Genomic DNA, 22,024 nt, shown 5'->3' on the forward strand with positions numbered 1-22,024 from the left:
AACAATCAGGTTGTTGAATCCGTTAAATTGAATCTAGAACAAGGCAAACGAGCAAGAAAGTAGCGACAAATGCAGTGGGTTGGAAAAGCTAGCGAGACATGCAGCATGATTTTCACAGACTGCATACGGTGGATGTCACAAATTACTTTTGCTTGTGGAACTGTTAGAGACTAGTTAGGTGGATTTTTCCACTAAGTGACGAGTGCATCATTTAGTTGCAGTGAGCTGATCCGAACGGACGGTATACAAATCGGTTAGTGGAAATGAAACTTTTATTCGCGATGGTTGCGTTTGGTTTGTTCATTGGAGAGTGCAGTGCAAAAGGAATGGAACCGAGTGTTTTTACTATCGATATGAATGACATTCTGAACGAAAAACTAATGCCAGCTAGCTTTTTGATGTTGGAAGGACCAGAAAATCCCGAAGACCTTGTCGCAGAGAGTAGAAATGAGGCGGATGCTGTGAATCCTACAAGTGGTTTGGTGAATTTGACTCGAGAGGATGGTACGTTTGGGACGGCGTACTCAACCATGGGGTTTCATAGGTAAGATTAAGATTATACTGGCAGTGCAATTGACAATATTTGTTGAAGACTTAATGATTGGCCATAAAAAAACGTTCACATTGTAACTCGAGAATGTCCATACATATTGCATTTAGAAAGTTCCCTTGTTTCGTTATCTCCCTTTTCATCGATGCATGCATCAATTGATGATTAGAGTTTCTCTCCTTATATTATCAATTTCCCACTTTATCGGCCGCGACGATTTGAAATCTTCGCAAAGCAAATCGGCGCCAGCAAAAATGGCAATAGGATCTGTCAGATCAACTGTGAACAAAATTTTTCAAATTCAATAATCACATTATTTTCCGAAATTGGCTACTATTTTTCATGAATATTTTCATGATTTGGCTTTGAATTAAAACAGATTTAAATTAAATATATTGGCGACGATTTTAAAGGTGCCTAAAAAGTGATCTGCGCGTTTTGTTACCGGCGAAACTGACAATATCGATATTATCTAATTCAACTACTAGAGTAATAATGTACATACAATTCGAAAAAAAAATTAAAAAAGTCGAAATACGTATCTACGTAATATGTAATTAAATGGAATAGTTTTGAACGCGTCTTATGATAGATGAAGACATTTCACTAAAGAGTTCTTAATTTTTAGCTGTTGTACAATTGGTAATACGGCCGTGCACTAGTGGCGCCAGAGTTCTGGTAGGGGTAGGGCACCAGCATTTTTGGCGTAATTGGTTCATTTATATTTTGGCGACCGTAGTAAGAATTATAATTGGAGGTGTTAATCAGTCAAGTGATAAATAAATTTAAAAAAAATGTCTTAAACATAAAAAATATAAAAAAAAAATATTTAAAAACAAAAAAAAAATAAATATAACGACATTTTTATTGCATTTTATCGTCTATAATTATAAGGTCACTACGAATTTTTCGGAATATATTTCCAGAACTTTCAATTCCTGTGTGACAATGTATAGATTGTATTTGAGACATTTTTCTAGCCAGCAATTCCCAGACAAAGCCGGGGTATATTACTGACCTGAATTTTTCGGATGTTCTCAAGAATTCCTGGGAAATTCACTTCTATTTTTTTTCGTGAATAACTTAAATAATTCTTTTAGAAATACCTCCAGGATTTAAAAAAAATATCTTAAAAAAAAAAAGAATAATTTTAGAAATTCCCATAGAAACTCTTTCACAAATTATTTCAGGTATTCCTTCGAATACTATCGAAAATTTCTCCAGTAATTTTTCCGGAATTTCCAGAAAAAAATCCTTCCACGATTTTTGCACAAAATATTCCCTTTTGGCATTTCCCCAAAAAATCCCCCGGGAATTACTTCGCAGATAAATCCAGAAATTCCTTTGGAAACTCAAAGAATCTAAGAAAATTTCTTCGTTGATTCGTTTACGAGTTTATTTAGGAATTTCTTCAGAAATTCTTTTACAAATTCATTTGGAATTCGTTTGGAATTCATTTGAAAATTCCGTTAAAAAATTCATTGGAAAAAGCAAAGGAAAATCTTCCGGATATTCCTTCGGGAATTGTTGAAAAAGTTTTAGGAATACCTTCGAAAATTACTTTAGGAGAAATCCATCCGAAACTTCATTAGGAAATTTTTTCGAGAATTCTTTCGGAAATTGATTTAGGAATTTCTACGGGATATGTTTTAGGAAATCCTTCAGGAATTTATTTGAGAACTCCTTTAATAATTTACGCAAGGAATTCCTTTTGACATTCCTGCCGTGGCCGAGTGAATATCCTCAGGACAACCGTTGAATATCTGAAATCTCATGGGCTGTATCAAGATGAATACACCACTAGGTGTTCCAATCTGCCAAATTCACGATTCAGCCATCTTGGATTTTAGTATGGGAGAGCCAGCCGGTTTGTTTATGTTTTGCACCGAAAATGAACTTTTCACCCCCGCCTTCTTCTCGCCCATTAATTGGACAGATTGAAACACCTAGCTGTGTATTCATCTTGGGCTGTATACTCACGAGTATGTTCCGACAGAACCAGTAACTTTAGTGATACATAGGCGATGCATCAAACATTCGGTTTAGTATCGTCTTTTTTCTTCGTTTCGTTCTGTCAATGGAAATTTTATTTGTGTGATTGATAGCCTACTGTTTAAAAGTCGATTGCTATGATTGGAAGTTCAAAATTTATTCAAATAATTCGTACTTTTAATCATTATTTTCGTTTATTATTCTAATGCAGTCTGCTACTACCACAATTCCGCTCACATCTACTCTCTTCTATGATTATATATTTGGCTGAAAAAATCGCTAAAGAACACTTTGTTAATTTTGCCATTCTCTATCATGTTAGTCCCCAGAACATCGGTCAAACAACAAAATCCATAAATCTCCAACTATCGTTCTTTTCCATTGCTTTCATACTATTTTTGGGGCTCTTCGCCTATCTCAACCGAAGACCAAACTGTTACTCTTTTTTTTCTATTCTATATTCTACTCTACGTCCATCACTATCAAAGTCCAAACTACTTTTTTTTAATCATCCTCAACAGTAAGGCCGTCTTCAGTGTCTCGTCAAGATGCAATTAAGTGGTGGAATTCAATGGGATTGTACAAACTCGTCTTATGACAAGTGAGGAAATACTAAAAAATGTCCGAAGAGTTTGTAACGAAAATTTCAAAGGAATTTCCAGAGTAAATTTTGGAAAGAAAAAAATCTGTAGAGAATATCCAAAGGTCTAGAGGAATATCTAATTGAATTTAGGGAGGAATGTCCGAAATGAATCCTGGATGAAGTTTTGAAGAAATTCTAAAGCATTTACAAGAATTTTCCTAGAGGGATCTCTTAAGAAATTACTAGAAGAAATTATTTGGGAAATTCCTGAATAAATTGCTGAAGCTGTTTTTCAAAAAGTTTGAAGGAACTCAAACAAGGCAATTTTCGCAGGAATCTCTAAAGATATTAAAAAAAATCCGAAGGAATCCTCCTAAGGGGATTTCGGGAAGATTCCCTGACACATTTTTCGTAGGTATTTCTGAAGAATTTTTCGTAGGAATTCCGGAAAAATTACCAAATCTGCTTCCGGAGAAATTCTTATAAAAAAATCATGAAGAAAATTTCGAGGGAATCTCTTGAGGAATCTCCGAAAGAATTTTCAAGATGCTAGTGTTCTTTAAGGACTTTTTAAAAGATTCTCCTATAGGATTTTTTTTCAAGAAAATCTATTCCTAGAATTCCTTCTTTGAATTTTCGAAGAAATATCTTGATGCTTTGCAAAAGATTTTTTGTATCTATCTCCGAAGAAATTTCCTGAGAATTTGCCGAAGGAATCCCTGGAGAAAATTCCGAATGAATTCTTGGAGGAATCTACAGTTCCTTTGGAAGTTCCATTAAAAATTTGTTTGATGATTTCTGAAAGTAATTTTGGCAAAATTACGGAAGCCGAGGGAATACAATTTCTAAGCGTATTGCTGAAGGAATTCCTTAAGGAAATTCTAGTTTCTAGATTTATTTACTGAGAATTTTTGAAAAAAAAATTTGAGGAGTTTAGTAATGAATCACTGGAAGAATTTCGGATGGCTAACTTAAAGAAATGTACGATGGAATTCCTGGAGGATTTTTTGAAGGTGTGGCATCTTCGGGATGACTAATCGAATTAATTCCTGGGGCTATCCTTTTAAGAAAAAATATCTAGATTATATTCCGAACGAACTTTTGGATAAATTCATGAAATATCACCTGGATAAATACTGTAAGGCAGCGGTTCTCAACATTTTTCTTGAGTGGTACCCCTTCAGACCTTGGCACAGCTTGAGGTATCCCCCAGTATTTTTCATTTATTGGTAAGCTCAAATGTAAAAGTGGGTAATCGATTTTTACTTCAGAAAAATATATAAAGCTATTTTAGTGGAATGTTTTCAACCGTCTAAGACGAATTAAGTACTGTCCATTTAATTCATCCAGGTAATTTTCGATAACGAAAATTAACTGGTGGAATTAAATGGACAGTACTTAATTCGTCTTAGACGGTCGATTTTTCCTTGGCATTTATCAAACCTAACCATTCAATTTGATTGAATTAAAAAAAAAATTGGGCTTCCGACGAATTTACGCACTAAGATTTACGTATAACGACTTATCAATTTTTAAACTTGCTAACAATGATAATTTTCATATTAAAGTGAGTTAACATTATTTATTACATTTATATCGTGTCAACGAAGCATCGCAGTTAATAATATAATGCCAAGAAAAAAGTAATAAAAATTTGAAAACAAGGATTTTGAACTTTTTACTATGTTAATAAAATATCTTTAAAATATGGGAGCCTCAGAGAAATTTTGCAATTCTTATCAGATTTTTAGAAACGAAGGGTTGATGTAAACATCGCGTTATCAGTGAAGATAGGCAAGAGAAAATCTATTCACCTTGACCAGAAAAAACCGGTTTGTTTAATTTGTTCGAAAACTGTTTCTGTGTTGAGAGAATATTATCTTTTATTTGATTTTGAAGGAATTTTAACGACATTACGAGACCAAGCATTGTACAAAATGTGATATTTATATTGGATCATTAAAAACAGTTGGAAAAGCTGCAAAGGTAAGGTTGAGCAGTAAATATTTACAATATTGATTCAAATTATGTGAAAGAGTGAATTATTGAAGCTCTCTCCACTCGTGCAAACACCAAGTTGTACTTTCAGACTTATTAGTTTTGCACGTATTAGTTTTGCTGTTGGTGAAATTTTGTCAAAAAATTGAAACCATTCCAATTTTAAGAACGGAGAATTTGTTAAGGAATGCATATCGGCTGTTCTTCTCCTCGTCTGCCCTAAGGAAAAGCCTCCTTCAGTAGCACTAGTTTGTCACGAAACACGTTGAAGATTAAAAGTCTCGTAGATGATTTGAATACTACGTTATGAGAGAAAGACGCCTACCTCAGATTATATGTCTCCGCAAGCTATGGAAATACTGATGTGAAAAACATGGCACAGGTAGCTATCTTCTCGAGGAAAACTGTACAACGTCTTGAAATCACAGTGGAATTGACAGCTTCGACTCTAATGAGTGAAACGACGACCAGAAAAGACTTGGGGAAAGTTATTATGACCTGTATGAAGGAGCTTGGACTCTCCTTTAAAAACTGGCCTCTCATCTGATGGCGCTGGCACCGCCAATGATGGGAAAGAACACTGTCATTATGACATTAACAACTGTATGATGTCATTTTCCTGCACATTGCATTATTTACCAAAAAAAATATATGTGCGAGAACGACCAATCAAGAATATTATCATTAATAAGTTTGGACGATCGACAATCAACTCGATCGATGATCGACAATCAACATTGATAAACGCGAGGGAACTCAACCACCACGAATTCCAAATGATGTTGATAGGCATAGAAGCAGAATACGTAGATTTGCTGTATTTGCTGGAAGTTCGTTGACTTAGCCGTAGTACAATGCTTAAAAGATTTTATTCTCTTCGAAAGGAAATCGCACTCTCTTTACAAGATAAAGGAAAATCTTTTCTAGTAGATATTACCAAGCATATTGATGACTTTAATATAAAGCAGCATCACATCGAACTTTTATTTTCCAAAAATTAATACTTTGGTACAGTTGGTTACTGAAAACTTGTACATTATCCTCATCTTGTTGAAAACAGTTCATGCTGAAAACAGCTTATTAAAGTTTTCAAGCCTATTAGCTGATTTTTGAGAACACAGTAACAAAACTTCTATTTTCTCAACACCGTTTACTGCTATGATAAATGTTCCTGAAATATTTCAAATGGAGAGTATTAACCTCCAATGTGAAAACGAGCTTAAATCTAAACTTCAGAAAGAAATGTTTCTCCTTAAATTTTCCCTCTTCAGAAGCACTATGCACAGCTCTTTTGAAGAATAAAAGCAGTAAAAAACTTGGAATCTTGGAAATCAATATGCAATATTGGAGAGTACCGAACAATTCCATGTTTCCCATTAAATTTTCAACCAAAAGACCTATTGCGTAGGAAGAAAACGAAATTAAACAAAAAATGTAATTTTGCGCGCTTTAAATTATATTATTTTTTTGTCTAAAGAATTTGTAGATATTCTGGAGAAATGAGGAAAAGAAAACATCAGGTATTTGAAAATATATTAAAAAAGGTACCAAATATTTCCTGGTACGCCAGAAAGTAATAATTCTGATTTTTTTTCCCCTGGCTGAAAAAGGTTGGGCAAGCTTGTACGTGAATATTTTACGGCCTCTATGAACTCTGAGGCTACTATAACCTATTCGAAAACTGCCAATATGTCGATGTTCCAATTTTGAAGGAAACTCGCGCAGCACTCCTCTCTAATAATATGTCAAAATGGACGCCGAGTTTACCACAAGATATCTCGTCGGCAGTTCCGTTTCCATTTGCCAATAAGGACGTGTTGCATGTTACAGAATCTATCACAAACTTTATAGAACTAGCTCTTGTCAATTACAAAATATAAATTATGATGTCGTCAACATGTTATGTTGTGTTATTTTCACTACATCAATTAATAAACTTTTTCCAAGTGGGCGTAATAGATTTTAACCACAGACAAACAGACGTAACCCTAGAGAAATTACCATCAACCATGACTTTACCGATCAATTTGAATTTGATTGATTGCGCGTTTCACAACTAGATGCGCTAGCGTCGTAATCCTTCGGATTTGACATTTCACTCCAGCGCCTTCTGGTGACAGTGTCATACGAAACATTGTTTCGTGTAACATGCTCGCAAGATGGTGTTAGAGGAGTTGAACGATGGATTTTTCAGAAAAATGTTCAAGCTGTTACGTCTGTTTGTCTGTGTTTTAACCTTGGGCTTTGAACAGCAATTGCAAAATCTTACCAAATCCCTAATCTCATAAGAACTGTGCTCTTTATTCAGGACAACAAATGTGCTCAACAGAAAAATAATCTTTTCTCTCTGGTAGTAACGTCATATGAACGAAATGAACTGAATAAAAATAATAAAAGTCGTTTAAAATTTCAAGATCAATCCTAAAGTGAGTATTTTTTGCAATTATATAATACAACATCCGCCATTACGCATTTTTGTCTCAGGTATCCCTATAGACCATCAAAGGTACCCCCAGGGGTACATGTACCCCAGGTTGAAAACCGCTGCTCTAAGGAATCTCTGGGGAAATTCCTGAAGCAACTCCTGAAGTAAAGGCCTGAGAATAGTATGAAGTATGATGATGATTCGACTGCAATCCCGATACATTTGGGTTTATATTTTTGGCATGAAGTGTTAATTCCAGATTCAAAACAGGTTTTTGTTTTACTACTGTCATGATTATTGCAAGAATTTCCGAAGGTTCATTCAACTGTCCCTGACGAAACTCTTGCGAATGTTTCGGAAATTTTCGAAAATCTATTCAGGTTATTCTTCCTAAATTCATTCAACAATATATTCTCAAATTCGTCATGGAATACATTTGGAAACTCCTTCAGGAATTTCTTTCAAAATTCCTCCAGAAAATCCTGCAGAAATTCTCTTCCAGGAACTCCTTCAGGAAAAATTCACAAATTCACTCAGTAGTTCATTTGAATATTCCTCCACGGATTCTTCCGTAGAACCTTCCGAAAGGCCTATATAGATTTTTCCAGAAATTCCATTAGTAAAACAATGTAATATTCCTTTCAAAATTGATTGTACCCCGTCTGGCATATTGGTCGTTTAGCATAACGGCCGTTTGGCATAATTGTTATTTGAACTGTGTGATCAATAAGCACGATTTGTCGAGCCATTCAGCTACGTTGTTTCCACCATATGGGCAATACATGATAATTGGATGCAAGATTGTACGGCGTGGTAAATCTATATATGTACGTAAAAATTAATATCTGTCTGTATGACCCTTTTAGACTCGAAAACTGCAGAACCGATCGGCTTGAAAATTTGTATGCGGAGGTTTTTGGGGATGGGAAAGGTTCTTAAGATAGTTTGATTCCCCTCTCTGCTCTAGAAATGGGGGCTCCCTTCTTCTTCTTCTTATTGGCATTACATCCCCACACTGGGACAGAGCCGCCTCGCAGCTTAGTGTTCATTAAGCACTCCACAGTTATTAACTGCGAGGTTTCTAAGCCAAGTTACCATTTTTGCATTCGTATATCATGAGGCTAACACGATGATACTTTTATGCCCAAGGAAGTCGAGACAATTTCCAATCCGAAAATTGCCTAGACCGGTACCGGGAATCGAACCCAACCACCCTCAGCATGGTCTTGCTTTGTAGCCGCGCGTCTTACCGCACGGCTAAGGAGGGCCCACCCTCAGCATGGTATTGCTTTGTAGCCGCGCGTCTTACCGCACGGCTAAGGAGGGCTCCCATACAAATGAAAAACATATTTCTGCATAACTCGCAAACTAATCAAGCAAATGAAACCAAATCTTGACCCTCCCTGCTGAGGAAAGAGGGTGGGGCCCCTTTACAAGAAAAATCTATTTTTTGCACAACTCGAAAATTAATCAAGCAAATGGAACACAACTTGGAATGTGAAAAAAAAAGAAGTTTCGACGTTTATTCTGCCAAATTAAATCGATTCGCAAACATTCACACTTAAATTGTAAATATAAAATAGATTATTGTGCTAACTAATTAATTTTAGGAGTGACGAAGCTCGGCGGGTCAGCTGGTTAAGAATAAGGAAGCTACCAGAAAAACGGGAAAGTTTCAAATGTTAACACCAACCAGCAAGTTTTGGTTTTCATGTTAGGGTTTGTCAGAACACTTGCCCTTTTATTAGGAAACAAATTCGTATTCTCTCATACGCTATGATTCTTTTTTTTAAATAGAAATATTTTTTTCGCGCTTTTCTAAAACGCTCATGCATGCAGACATCACTTTTATTTGTCAAGCTGAGTCTATTGGTATATAGCATTATGGAACTCCAGGCCTTCTACTAGGCCATAGCTTCCCAAAATTCGGGAGGATCGCAGCCCCCTTCCATAAGATATACACAATCTTGGGGTCACGACCCACCACTTTGGGAAACTATGAACTAGGCCATATGTTCTCTTCCTAGACAGAACTGATTCATGCTTTAAAATAAGGACAAAGAGAGGAGAAGTGCATGTTTTTTTTAAAGGATTCATTTTGAAGAATGGATTATATTTTCGCTTGGCTTAAACCTAACAAATGTATCCTTTTAAAGAAGGGATCATCAAGGGGAGATCCCCTTGTATTGATCCGAGCAAATGTTTGAATTGAAAGGAACTATATCATCTTTTTCCTTCTGCTGGACCTTCTGCCATCCTTTGAAAGAAGGAATCATATCGTCCCTCGCCTTGAATTGTGCAAATTCCTGTACTAGAAGAAGGAACCATATCGTGTTTTGCCATCTGCTGGACAAGTGCAGCCTTTGAAAGAAGAGATCATATTCTATCTTGCCTTCAACCGAGCAAATGCTTGAATCGAGCGAAGGATTCATATCCTCTTTAGCTTCTGTTGGGCAAAGGAATTATTCGGAACAAAGGGATCATCACTTCCCTTTCTTTAAACCGAACAAATGCCTAAATTGAAAGAAGGAACCATATCGTCTCTTGCCGTGCATCCTTTACAAGAAGGGATCATATCATATCTTCCCTTGCCTGAGTTGAAAAAAGGACCCATATCCTCTATTGACTTCTGCCGGGCAAATGCATTCTTTGAATGAAGCAACCATATCTTCTCTTGTCGTCTGCGGGGAGATACGTTCTTCGAAAGGAGGGATCATATCTTCCCTTGCATTGAACTGAGCAAATGCTTGAATTGAAAAAGGGAACTATATCATATTTTGCCTTCTGCTGGATCTATTTTTTTTAGAAAACTCATGAATGAATTTTTGATGTAGTTCCGAAAGGATTTCCTAAAAAGATTTCCAAAGAAAATTCATAAAGCTATTTTCAAATGAATTTCTAAATAAATTCTTGAAGAAATTCCAAGAGAAAGTTCCAAAGAATTTTTCAAGTAATTCTAGAAAACTTCCTAAAGATTTTGTTAAATAATTTTCGAATGAATTTTTAAATAAAACGCCGAACGAAATCACAAATAAATTTCTATAGAGGTTATGAAGGAAGTTTTGAGGCTTTTTATCAAACAGTATTCAAATGAATTACAAGAATTTTTTCTTGAATTTTCGATGGAATGGCTAAAGGAATTACAGGAAACGGTTTCTTTAGGAATTACTGGAATAATTGCTAAATGAATTTCCGAAGAAATTGTTAAAGATTTTTTCGAAAGAATTCCTAAAGAAATGTCGAAGGAATACCTTAAGGAATTTATGAATGAATTCTTAGGGAAATTTATAAAGGAATTTCAGAATGAATTCCTAAAAGAATTTTCGAAAAAAAATTGTACATGAAGAAATTTATAGAGAAATTTCTAAAATGGATTTCCCTAGAAATTCGTAAAGGACTATTCAAAGAAATCCCTAACGGAATTTTCAAAGGAACTTCCCAGATAATTCCCAGATAATTTTCCGGAAGAAATCATCAAGAAATATTCGAAGGTTATCCTGAAAGACTTTCCAGGTGAATTCCTGAAAGTATTCTTAACCTTTTGTCTGTGCTCTGGGGTCAATATGACCCCAGGCCACTTTGAGTGGTTGCCATTTTTTTAGTTTTCAACCGATTCTCCTAATTTTTGGTAGTTTGGTAAAACTCGCCGAGATCTGTCTCCTATGTGCAAATTTGCTTGAAAAATCTTGAAAATATGCGCTACAGTGTACTTTTTTCAAAAAACTTACGTTGTCTGTGCTCTGGGGTCAAATTGACCCCAAATTGAAATTGCTATAACTTTTTTAATGTTTGGCCAATTTTGGATTTTTGGGACTGTTTCGAAAGATAATTTAATCATCTTTCAGATCGTTACCAAAGATTGACTATAGGTGGGCGGGTACATCGCGGGGAGGTGTTTTCGTGAAAAAGGGTACAAAACAGTGATTTTTTATGCTTATTTTACTTATATCTGAAAATCCTACCCATTTTGAACTGCACTTTTTCAAAAAGGTGCAGGAAGGCGTGTGCTTTGACATGAGGCATTGATTAGTTTAGAGCTTGGTCGCTAGGTAGCGGTATATTTGAATTCATTATTTTAGACTACTCAAGTAATTCCGACATGTATATGGAATTTTCCTCATTGTAAATATTCTTATCAAACAAATTTGAAATTTGTAAAGATGACGTCTTTAACAAAGTTCGTCTGGTAGGAAAGAACTGTCATGTGACGGAATAAATAATTAGAAAATTTACAAATAGGCTTCGCTAGTGTATTTGCAATATTCTTGCATAAATGAAATATTGCTTTAGCTTGAGATCCCGCATACCTACACAACACTGCACGGCACAACACGGCAACACTGTTCAGAATGTCTAGCACTACAAAGCGGTGCTCAATATAATGTGCAGTTTTTCCAATTTTTAAATTTGTGCGATAAGAATATTTACACTGAGAAGAATTCTATATATATCGGAATATCTTGAGTAGTCTAAAATAATGAATTCAAATATACCACCACCTGGCGACCGAGCTCTAAACTTATCAACGCCTCATGGCAAAGCACATGCCTTCCTGCATAACCTTTTTAACAAAGGTGCAGTTCAAAATGGGTAGGATTTTCGGATATGAGCAAAATAATCATGAAAAAATACTGTTTTTGTACCCTTGTCCACTAAAACCCCTCCCTGCGATGTACCCGCCCACCAATAGTCAACCTTTGGTAACGACCTGAAAGATGATTAAATTACCTTTCGAAACAGCCCCAAAAATCCAAGATTGGCCAAACATTTAAAAAGTTATAGCAACTTCAATTTGGGGTCAATTTGACCCCAGAGCACAGACAACGTAAGTTTTTTTGAGCACAGACAGAAGGTTAAAGGGATTTCAAAAGAAATTATTGGAAAAAACTTCCAAAGGAATTTTTGGAGAAAATAAAGAATGTCGGAATTCTCTGCAAATGTTACTTTGGAAATTCTTCCAAAATTTCCTCCTTCATGTCCCTATTTAAAAAAAATCGTTTGGAAATTCCAGAAAAATATTCTTAGAATTGCGTTCAAGATATTTGGAAGGAATTCGTGGAGTAAATTCCGAAAGAAAACTTGGAGGAATGGTCAAATTCTTGAATTAATGTTTGTACGAACATCTGAAAAAAAATCTAATAAAATTCTTAAAAGAACTTTCGAAAAATTCCTAAAGGTATGTCGTAAAAACGTACGACTGGATTTTATTTAATACGTATTGTTATCTTGGCTTGGCAGTCTTATTATTGTATCAAACGAATGTTCTAATATCAATGTTCTTATTAAGACGTTTCGGTCCGTCCCAAATTCGGACCGAAACGTGGGAACAAGAACATTGTAGTTCTTTTGATATAATAATAAGACTGCTATCCCAAGAAAACAATACGTTTTAAAACCATTTCTGAAAGAATTTCCAGAAGAATTTCTCAAGGAATCCGCTAAGGGTTTACTATTTTTTCATTCTCTATTAAAAAGAATTCCAGCCCTTGTTCTGTTCTGAGTAAAGAAGCTTCCGAAAGAGTTTGTGGAGGAAGTTCCGAGAGAATACCTGATGGAAATTCTGAAGGAATCCCTGAGGAAAACTCGAAAGAATTCTTATATATTTATGAGAGTTTTTGCACAAATTTAAGAATTTTTGAGAAAAATTCCTGGAGGAATTACTGAAGAAACTTCAGAAATATTCGAAGGACGTATTCTAAAATAAATTACTGAATGAATTTCCAATGGAATTTCCGGAGATATTTCCTAAAGAATATCCTAAAGGATATTTTTTTGAAATAACACTGTAAGAATATTCTAAGAAACTGGAGGAATTTCCTAAGAAGCTCTTTGAGGAAATTTCCAAGGAATTCTTGTAATTGCTGGCAATATCCAAAGAAGTATAATTATGAATCGACTGTAATCGTGATTGTTTGGTAAACAATCCTAATCCTAGAGTCAAAACTGGGTTTTGTTTTTCTACATCCGATTTTCTCTCTTCTAAATTCCAAACTTCTGTTGAAAGCTTCTTCTTCTTCTTCTTATTGGCATTACATCCCTAAACTGGGACAGAGCCGCCTCGCAGCTTAGTGTTCATTAAGCACTTCCACAGTTATTAACTGCGAGGTTTCTTAGCCAAGTTACCATTTTGCATTCGTATATCATGAGGCTAACACGATGATACCTAACGCCCAGGGAAGTCGAGGCAATTTCCAATCCGAAAATTGCCTAGACCGGCACCGGGAATCGAACCCAGCCACCCTCAGCATGGTCTTGCTTTGTAGCCGCGCGTCTTTCCGCACGGCTAAGGAGGGCCCCTGTTGAAAGCTTATGACTCTTAAAACGCCTAATGCGAACATGTTGAAACATGTTATTTATCTCATCTTCTACAGGAAAATGATCAACAGCTACCTATGCAACGGATTTGTCGCCAATCAAATAATGTCGGAGGTGATACCAGGCGCGATCGGAATATCTAGACGAGTTGGAACCGGTCTGATGGTTACCGACAGCATTAACCCATCATCCAAGGATACGATGCTTTATGACCAAGGCTCATCTGGTTACGTCGATTGGTTATCGAAGTATTCTTCCATTCCCGCTTTTCTTGAATCTGTCCTCCATCATATTAAATCATTTTAATTTCAGATCTACAACATTGGATGATATCTACCGTAACTACCTTTCGCCCTCAATGTCCGTCAACAGCACTGATCACTCCAATCATCGCGCGGATTTATCCCAACCCATCTCAAAACCCAGAGTCGGAGTGGACGAATACTTCGATGAAGGAGTCATCACAGGATACGCGGTGCATCATCCCGATCCACAAACTATGCAACAAGCTCAGCTGCCCTATCAAGGAGGCCACAACCCCTACCAGCATCATCGATCTTCCTACAACCCGAACCATTTCCAACATTCGAATTCACCACCAGCGTTTGCGCCACAGCCTGCTGCGAGTCACACTCACAACCAGTATGAACTCCTGCAGGGTGAAACTCCATACAACGAAGCCCGCGGAGACTACTCCTATCACACGTCAATCGGGATCGAGGAGAAAACCATCGGCAAGGGACTGGGCCTGAAAGACTTATTCGATATTGCCCTTACCACGTTGGCGTTCCTCTCGTTTGGGATGTTCATTCTGCAGGTGATCATGTGCATAACGATGACCAAAACGGATGCCAACATGATGATGATTCCGGTCGATACGGATGTAGACGGAGATGGGGCCGTGGAGGTACGGAGGAGAACGGCTCGATCCTTGCTGGATATGGATAGCGCCAGGTTGAGGGAAATAAACCAGATCGCTCGAAGGGTGCTCGACTCGATGGATGCGGCGCTTTACGCTAGGCAGGACGAGGGACAATGCGTGCAGCGGGTTATTTGCGAGGGACAGCGGATGTCGAAGGAGCTGAAGTACACCAGAGGATATTGGATCTCTATGTGGAAGTAAGATCCATAACTTAAAAAGGATTTGATGGTGATTTCATATAAAACTTGTTTTTCAGTTTGGGAATAAGCTGGTTGGCTGGAAATATGGTAGATCCAAATACCAGTTCAGGAGCAATACTCGGCTGCCTAAGGGCTATGTTAGTTGGATTGGGGGGAGGAAAATGTGACAAGGTATATGCCTGTACAAAGCCTCAGAGTACGGGTTCAATTAAGTTCTAATTCATTTAATATTGATGTGATTTCATATATTTTGACAAATAAACTAATAACGCACAAAGCAATGTTGAAGAACTGCGAATTTTATTTAAGATCAACTTTCCCACACAATCAATTTTTACGTCAACTAAAACAAAAATGCAAAAAGTGCTGTTTTTCAAGTTTGACCTAATTTTTGCCCGATCTTGAATCACATCAATGTTCACACATGCAGCACTTTTCCATTTTGATTTTTAAAATAGTAAGAGGCTTCAAAAAAAATTAAGTCCTTTGCGAAAGTTGATCTTAAATAAATCAAAGAATCGTCTGAAGCAATGAAAACGACACACCATTTTTGACGGGAAAGGTTAATTGATTTCTTGTTCCATTCCAAGCCACTTAAGATTTTCTAGAATTGGTTTATAATTTTATAAACCATAGTAAACTAAAGTTTACTAGTTTTAGAAATTAAAATGCGGTTAGTGATCTTCTTCTGATTAGCATTACATCCCTCACTGGGACATTACCGCCTCGCAGCTTAGTGTTCATTAAACACTTCCATAGTTGTTAACCGTGAAATTTCTACACCAAGTTACCATTTTTGGATTCGAAGCTAACACGACGATACTTTCATGCCCAGGGAAGTTAACAATATTTACAACCAATTTTGGGGAATTACAACAACCCGAAAATTTTCTAGACCAGACTGCAAATCGAACCCAACCACCTTCAGCATGGTCTAATCACGATAATAAACAATAAAAAAAAGTTCAGCAGATCCTCCACCAGGAATGCAGATTCAGAATATGAAATAAAAACATTGACACCCCTATACCACCCAATTCTGCGAAACACCCTCTTCAGGAAACTCTGGGAAACTCATATTACATACAAGAATACAGTGTTATTCCTTTTCTAGGATTTCTAAGGAATTCCTTCCCAGAAGTTCTGAGGTTTTGCCCCTTCAGATATTATGGAGAATTCTTCCTCCAAGGATTTTTGGGAACTTTGGACCTCATAAAACGACAATTTTCTTGAATTCCGAACAAATTCTGGGAAACTGCTTTTCCAACCATTCTGGGTGCTTCCATCTTCAGATGGAATTATGAGGAATTATTCCACCAAAAAAAATGAACCTTCTCACTTCAATCCAAGAAATCTCGCTTAACTTTTCAAAAGGACCTAAGTAACATTTTTTTCATGAATTAATTTGAATACTGCAATCAATAGCTTTCATGTTGTTCTGTTGATTGCGCTATTCAAATTAATTCATGAAAAAAATGTTACTTAGGTCCTTTTGAAAAGTTAAGCGAGAAATCCCTGTTCTTGAATTCTTTGGAAATTTTCCCCTTAGATATTTCGGAGAAATTTTTCTTCAGGAAATCTGGAAACTCGTTATACAAAAATTGTGGAACATTCTTGCTTTTAATTATTTGGAGAATTTCTCCAGCAGAAACTCAGGGAATCTCATCCTACAAGAATTCCATCTACAAAAACTCTCTGGTATACTCATTCAGAAATTTTGGGGAATTACTCATCTAAAAGATCAGGAAAAATACATTCCCCAGAAATTAGGAGTAATTCTACCTTCAGGAATTTGGAGAAATTCATCTTCCGATGATCCCCACCTTACCCCAGAACATTACGAATAACTCACCTTTCCCCAGATTATTCTTCTCTCTGATAGCTCTGGGGAATATCTTCCTCACGAATTATGAGGAAATCTTCTCCTATGAATAATAGGAAATTCCCCCATTTAAAAATTGTCTTGTCGCAGATTAGTGTAGATTGAGCACTTCCACAGTTATCAACTGCGAGATCTCTAAGTGGATTCATCATTTTTGCATTCTTGTGTCATTAAACTAACACGATTATGGTTATAGGCATAGGGAAGTATGAAAAAACTTACGCCATGCCATGAATTGAATCCAGTCACCTTCTGCATGGCTTTGCTTTGTAGCCGCCAATATAAGGAAGGCATAATTCAGAATTTTTGCTACTATCCTCACTAGGAATTACACACCCTACTTGACGAACTATTGAAGAATTCAATATCAGACCGCATCGTGCTTTCATGCTGTGCAATCAGTTCGATTTGATTAATGATGAAATTGAGCAAATCGAATCTACCTCTAGCCCAGGTGATTCGATCCATGCGAAAAAGCAAAGGATTCCACCAATTGTGGTATCTGTTGTCTAGTTTTCTGGCTTTAGGAATGAGATTTTGAGTAACCTTCAGGGGATCAAGGTTTCATTTCAGATTGCTAGGAAGGGTGACTGTCGCGTTTTGCCGGGATCCTTTGACGATCACAAACGTCTTCTTCAGTATTTAACTGAGAAGCGCCATAAATTCTTCACATACGACGACAAAACTGAGCGATTGTTCAAAGTCTTTTTGAAAGGTCTCCCTAGTGATGACAAATCACTGGATGAGATTAAAATTGAAATTTCTAAATTACTTGGATTTTCACCAGTCCAAGTGATTAAGATGAAAAAGAAATCTCGCTCTTGTACTTCCCAGAAGGGTATTTCTCAAAAATTTTATTTAGTTCACTTTAACAAAAATGAACTAAATAATATGAAATGTTTGGAAAAGGACTGTATTATGTCACATGTCCGTGTTACATGGGAACATTTCCGCAGGCCTGGGGGAAATTTCCAAAACCCCACTCAGTGCCGTAAGTGCCAAAAGTGGGGTCATGGAACCAAACATTGTCACATGGATGCTAAATGCATGATTTGTGGTGGAACCTCTCACGCCAAGGACGCCTGTCCTGTGAGAGAAGATTCCAATAAATTTAACACTAGGATTCATTCGTTCAGAAAATCGTTGTAACTAAATTTTCAAATGACTATATCTCAGTGGTTTTTCAACCGATTTTCTCAGTTTTTTCACCAACCTCTTAGCCATCTCTTCTAGTTTCTGGACATTGCAAAATATTGTATCTAGGGGTGTTCAATTTTTCACTAGAGCTGTGGGAGTAAAGCAACGGATTTAGAAAAATGCGATTTTGGAGATATACTTATATTTCATTACCAAAAATGATATCTATTCATATAGTGATGATGGAAATGATAAAATAACACATAAAAGACATCACCTGGAACATGAGAACACATTTTGAGCATCCCTACTATGCATACGTTGATAATTCGGTGCCTTTAGGAACCACTTTATGCTACAAGATGTATGAAGCTTCAGAAAATGTTTTCAAGCATGTTGTCTACTGTGAACTTGTTAAAATAAATGTAAACTATAAACGAAACATGTGTGATAAAAAATTATGATGTTCTAGGATCTCCAAATTGTCCTGGAGCTTGAATCAAATGGTCAACCGAATCAACCAAGGCTTCCATGATGTCTCATACCGCGGTATCAACACAATTATGTCCTCCGAGTATTTATCTTCCACTTGCGTCTCAAATCCAGGCATTTGAGATGTTGTAAGATCTCCAAATTGTCCTGAAGTTTGAATCAAATGGTCTACCGAATCAACCAAGGCTTCCATGATGTCCCATACCGCGGTATCAACCCAATTATGTCCTCCGAGTATTTATCTTTCGCTTGCGTCTCAAATCCAGGCATTTGAGATGTTGTAAGATCTCCAAATTGTCCTGAAGTTTGAGTTAAATGGTCTATCGAATCAACCAAAGCATCCATGATGGCCCCAGCCGCAGTATCAACCCAATTATGTCCTCCGAGTATTTATCTTCCACTTGCGTCTCAAATCCAGGCATTTGAGATGTTGTAAGATCTCCAAATTGTCCTAAAGTTTGAGTAAAATGGTCTATCGAATCAACCAAGGCATCCATGATGCTCCCAGCCGCAGTATCAACCCAATTATGTCCTCCGAGTATTTGTCTTTCACCTGCGTCTGAAATACAAACATATGAGATGTTGTAAAATCTCCAAATTGTCCTGGAGTTTGAATCAAATGGTCTACCCGATCAACCAAGGCTTCCATGATATCTCATACCGCGGTATCAACCCAATTATGTCCTCCGAGTATTTATCTTCCACTTGCGTCTCAAATCGAGGCATTTGAGATGTTGTAAGATCTCCAAATTGTTCTGAAGTTTGAGTTAAATGGTCTATCGAATCAACCGAGGCATCCATGATGTTCCCAGCCGCAGTATCAATCCAATTATGTCCTCCGAGTATTTGTCTTTCACTTGCGTCTCAAATCCAAACATATGAGATGTTGTAAGATTTCCAAATTGTCCTGGAGTTTGAATCAAATGGTCTACCCGATCAACCAAGGCTTCCATGATGTCCCATACCGCGGTATCAACCCAATTATGTCCTCCGAGTATTTATCTTCCACTTGCGTCTCAAATCCAGGCATTTGAGATGTTGTAAGATCTCCAAATTGCCCTGGAGTGTGAGTAAAATGATCTATCGAATCAACTAAGGCTTCCATGATGTCCTCAGCCGCAGTATAAACCCTATTATGTCCTCCGAGTAATTGTATTGCACCTGCGTCTCATATCTAGGCATAGGCGATGTTGTAAGATCTCCAAATGGTCCTGGATTTTGAGTAAAATGCTCTATTGAATCTACCAAAGCTATCATGAAGCCCCCAGCCGCGGTATCAACCCAATTATATCCGCCGAGTATTTATCTTTATCTTGCGTCGCAAATCCAGGCATTTGAGATCTCCAAATTGTCCTGGAGTTTGAGTAAAATGGTCTATCGAGTCAACCAAGGCTTCCATGATGTCCTCTGCCGCGGTATCACCCCAATTATGTACTTCGGGTATATGTCTTTTACTTCCGTCTCAAATCCAGTTATATGAGATGTTGTAAAATCTCCTAATTGTGTTGAAGTTTGAATCAAATGGTCTAACGAATCAATCAAGTCTTCCATGAAGACCCCAGCCGCGGCGTAAACCCAATTATGTCCTCTGAATATTTTTCTTTCACTTGCGTCGCAGTTTCCTTGAGTTTGAATCAAATGGTCTATCGAATCAACCAAAGCTTTCATGATGTCCCCAGCCGCGCTATCAACCCAATTATGACCTCCGAGTATTTGTCTTTTACCAGGCATATGAGATGTTGTACTTTATTTATGATGTTTATTGTTTATTATTATTATTATTATAATCATCCGACAGTGTATGTTTGTCTTAATGAAACTTTACTCTAAAAACCTCAGTTTTAAGAACATTTAAGAACATTACATCACAACATTACAAGTCTCGTTAAATCCGATCATCATTGATCAAATTGGTACAATCAGGTCCTAGTAATGGCGTCCTCGAGGTAAACGGAAGAAGACACTAGAATTGAACGTATAGGCAAGCACATTGATGTCCATTATCGCCAAAAAATAGGGGGAGAGGGGTGGTTACCCGATACACCAACAAGAACTTTGGTAAGTCTGCAAATTATACTCCCGGAATTCATCAATGATCATCCGCAGGCTAAACATCTGATCCGTCGTTGATCGACCCTCACGAAAACCTGCCTGGTATTCGCTGACGAAGGACTCTTCTAGCGGTCTCAGTCTGTTAAACAGAATACGCGACAGAATTATGTACGCCGAGTTCAGAAGAGTGATCCCTCTGTAATTGGCACACTCTAGTCGACTTTCAAAAGTTATGAAGAGAGGTGAAACAATCCAAAAAGGTTGGTGTCTTGGTTAAACGCAAGAGAAAGGATCACATACTACCTGGTTTATTTCGGTTTTTTCTTTTTGAATCGAGAAAATGAGGGAATTGAAAACAATTCAGAGAAGCATCGTAAAGCGATGATTTGATTCGATAGATCATTTTACTCAAAATCCAGGACAATTTGGAGATCTTACAACAACGCAAGTGAAAAATTACTTACAACTTATTACTTACTTACTTACAACGCAAGTGAAAAATAAATAAGGTAGAGACTTAATTGGGTTAATACCGTGGCAGGTGACATCATGGAAGCCTTGGTTTTCATTTCGAAAGACCATTTTACTCAAACTCCAGGACAATTTGGAGATCTTACAACATCTCAAACGCCTGGATTTGAGACGCAAGTGAAAGACAAGCTAGATACTTCATGGAAACCTTGGTTGATTCGATAAACCATTTTACTCATACTCCGGGATAATTTGGAGATCTTACAATATCTCATATGCCTGGATTTGAGACGCAAGTGAAAGATAAATACTCTGAGGATATAATTGGGTTGAAACCGCGGTATGTGACATCATGGAAGCCTTGGTTGATTCGGTAGACCATTTCATTAAAACTTCAGGACAATTTGGAGAACCTACAAAATCTCATATGCCTGGATTTGAGACGCAAGTAGAAGACAAACACTCGGAGTTCATAATTGGGGTGATACCGCGGCAGAGGACACCATGGAAGCCTTGATTGATTCGATAGACCATTTTACTCAAACTGCAGGACAATTAGGAGCTCTAACAACAGCTCAAATGGCTGGATTTGAGACGCAAATGAAAGATAAATACTCGGAGGACATAATTAGATTGATACCGCGGCTGGGGCATCACGAAAGCCTTGGTAGATTCAATAGATCATTTTACTCATACTCCAGGACCATTTGAAGATCTTACAACATCTCCTGTGCCTGGATTTGAGACGCAGGTGGAAGAAAATTATTCGGAGGACATGATAGGGTTTATACTGCGACTAAGGATATCATGGAAGCCTTGGTTGATTCGATAGACCATTTTACTCAAAATCCAGGATAATTCGGAGTTCTTAGAACATCTCAAATGCCTGGACTCGAAACGCAAGTGAAATATAAATACTCGGAAGATACAATTGGGTTGATACCTTGGCAGGAGGCGTCATGGAAGCCTTCATTGATTCGATAGACCATTTTACTCACACTTCAA

The 22,024-nt window shown here is 37.1% G+C and overlaps 2 protein-coding genes across 5 annotated transcripts in view; one reads left to right on the forward strand and one right to left on the reverse strand.

Moving 5' to 3' along the window:
* Nucleotides 1-22,024, reverse strand: part of LOC134213724 (beta-1,4-glucuronyltransferase 1-like) — a 40,908-nt gene that overhangs the window by 6,322 nt on the left and 12,562 nt on the right. The gene's annotated exons all lie outside the window — the stretch shown is intronic.
* Nucleotides 9-15,247, forward strand: LOC134213723 (uncharacterized). Its single transcript, XM_062693023.1, has 4 exons — nt 9-544; nt 13,920-14,111; nt 14,176-14,982; nt 15,042-15,247. Exons 1-4 carry the CDS (start codon nt 264-266, stop codon nt 15,202-15,204), a joined length of 1,443 nt encoding a protein of 480 aa, XP_062549007.1. The 5' UTR covers nt 9-263; the 3' UTR covers nt 15,205-15,247.

This window comes from Armigeres subalbatus, chromosome 2, assembly GCF_024139115.2.
Source record: "Armigeres subalbatus isolate Guangzhou_Male chromosome 2, GZ_Asu_2, whole genome shotgun sequence".
NCBI lineage: Eukaryota > Metazoa > Arthropoda > Insecta > Diptera > Culicidae > Armigeres > Armigeres subalbatus.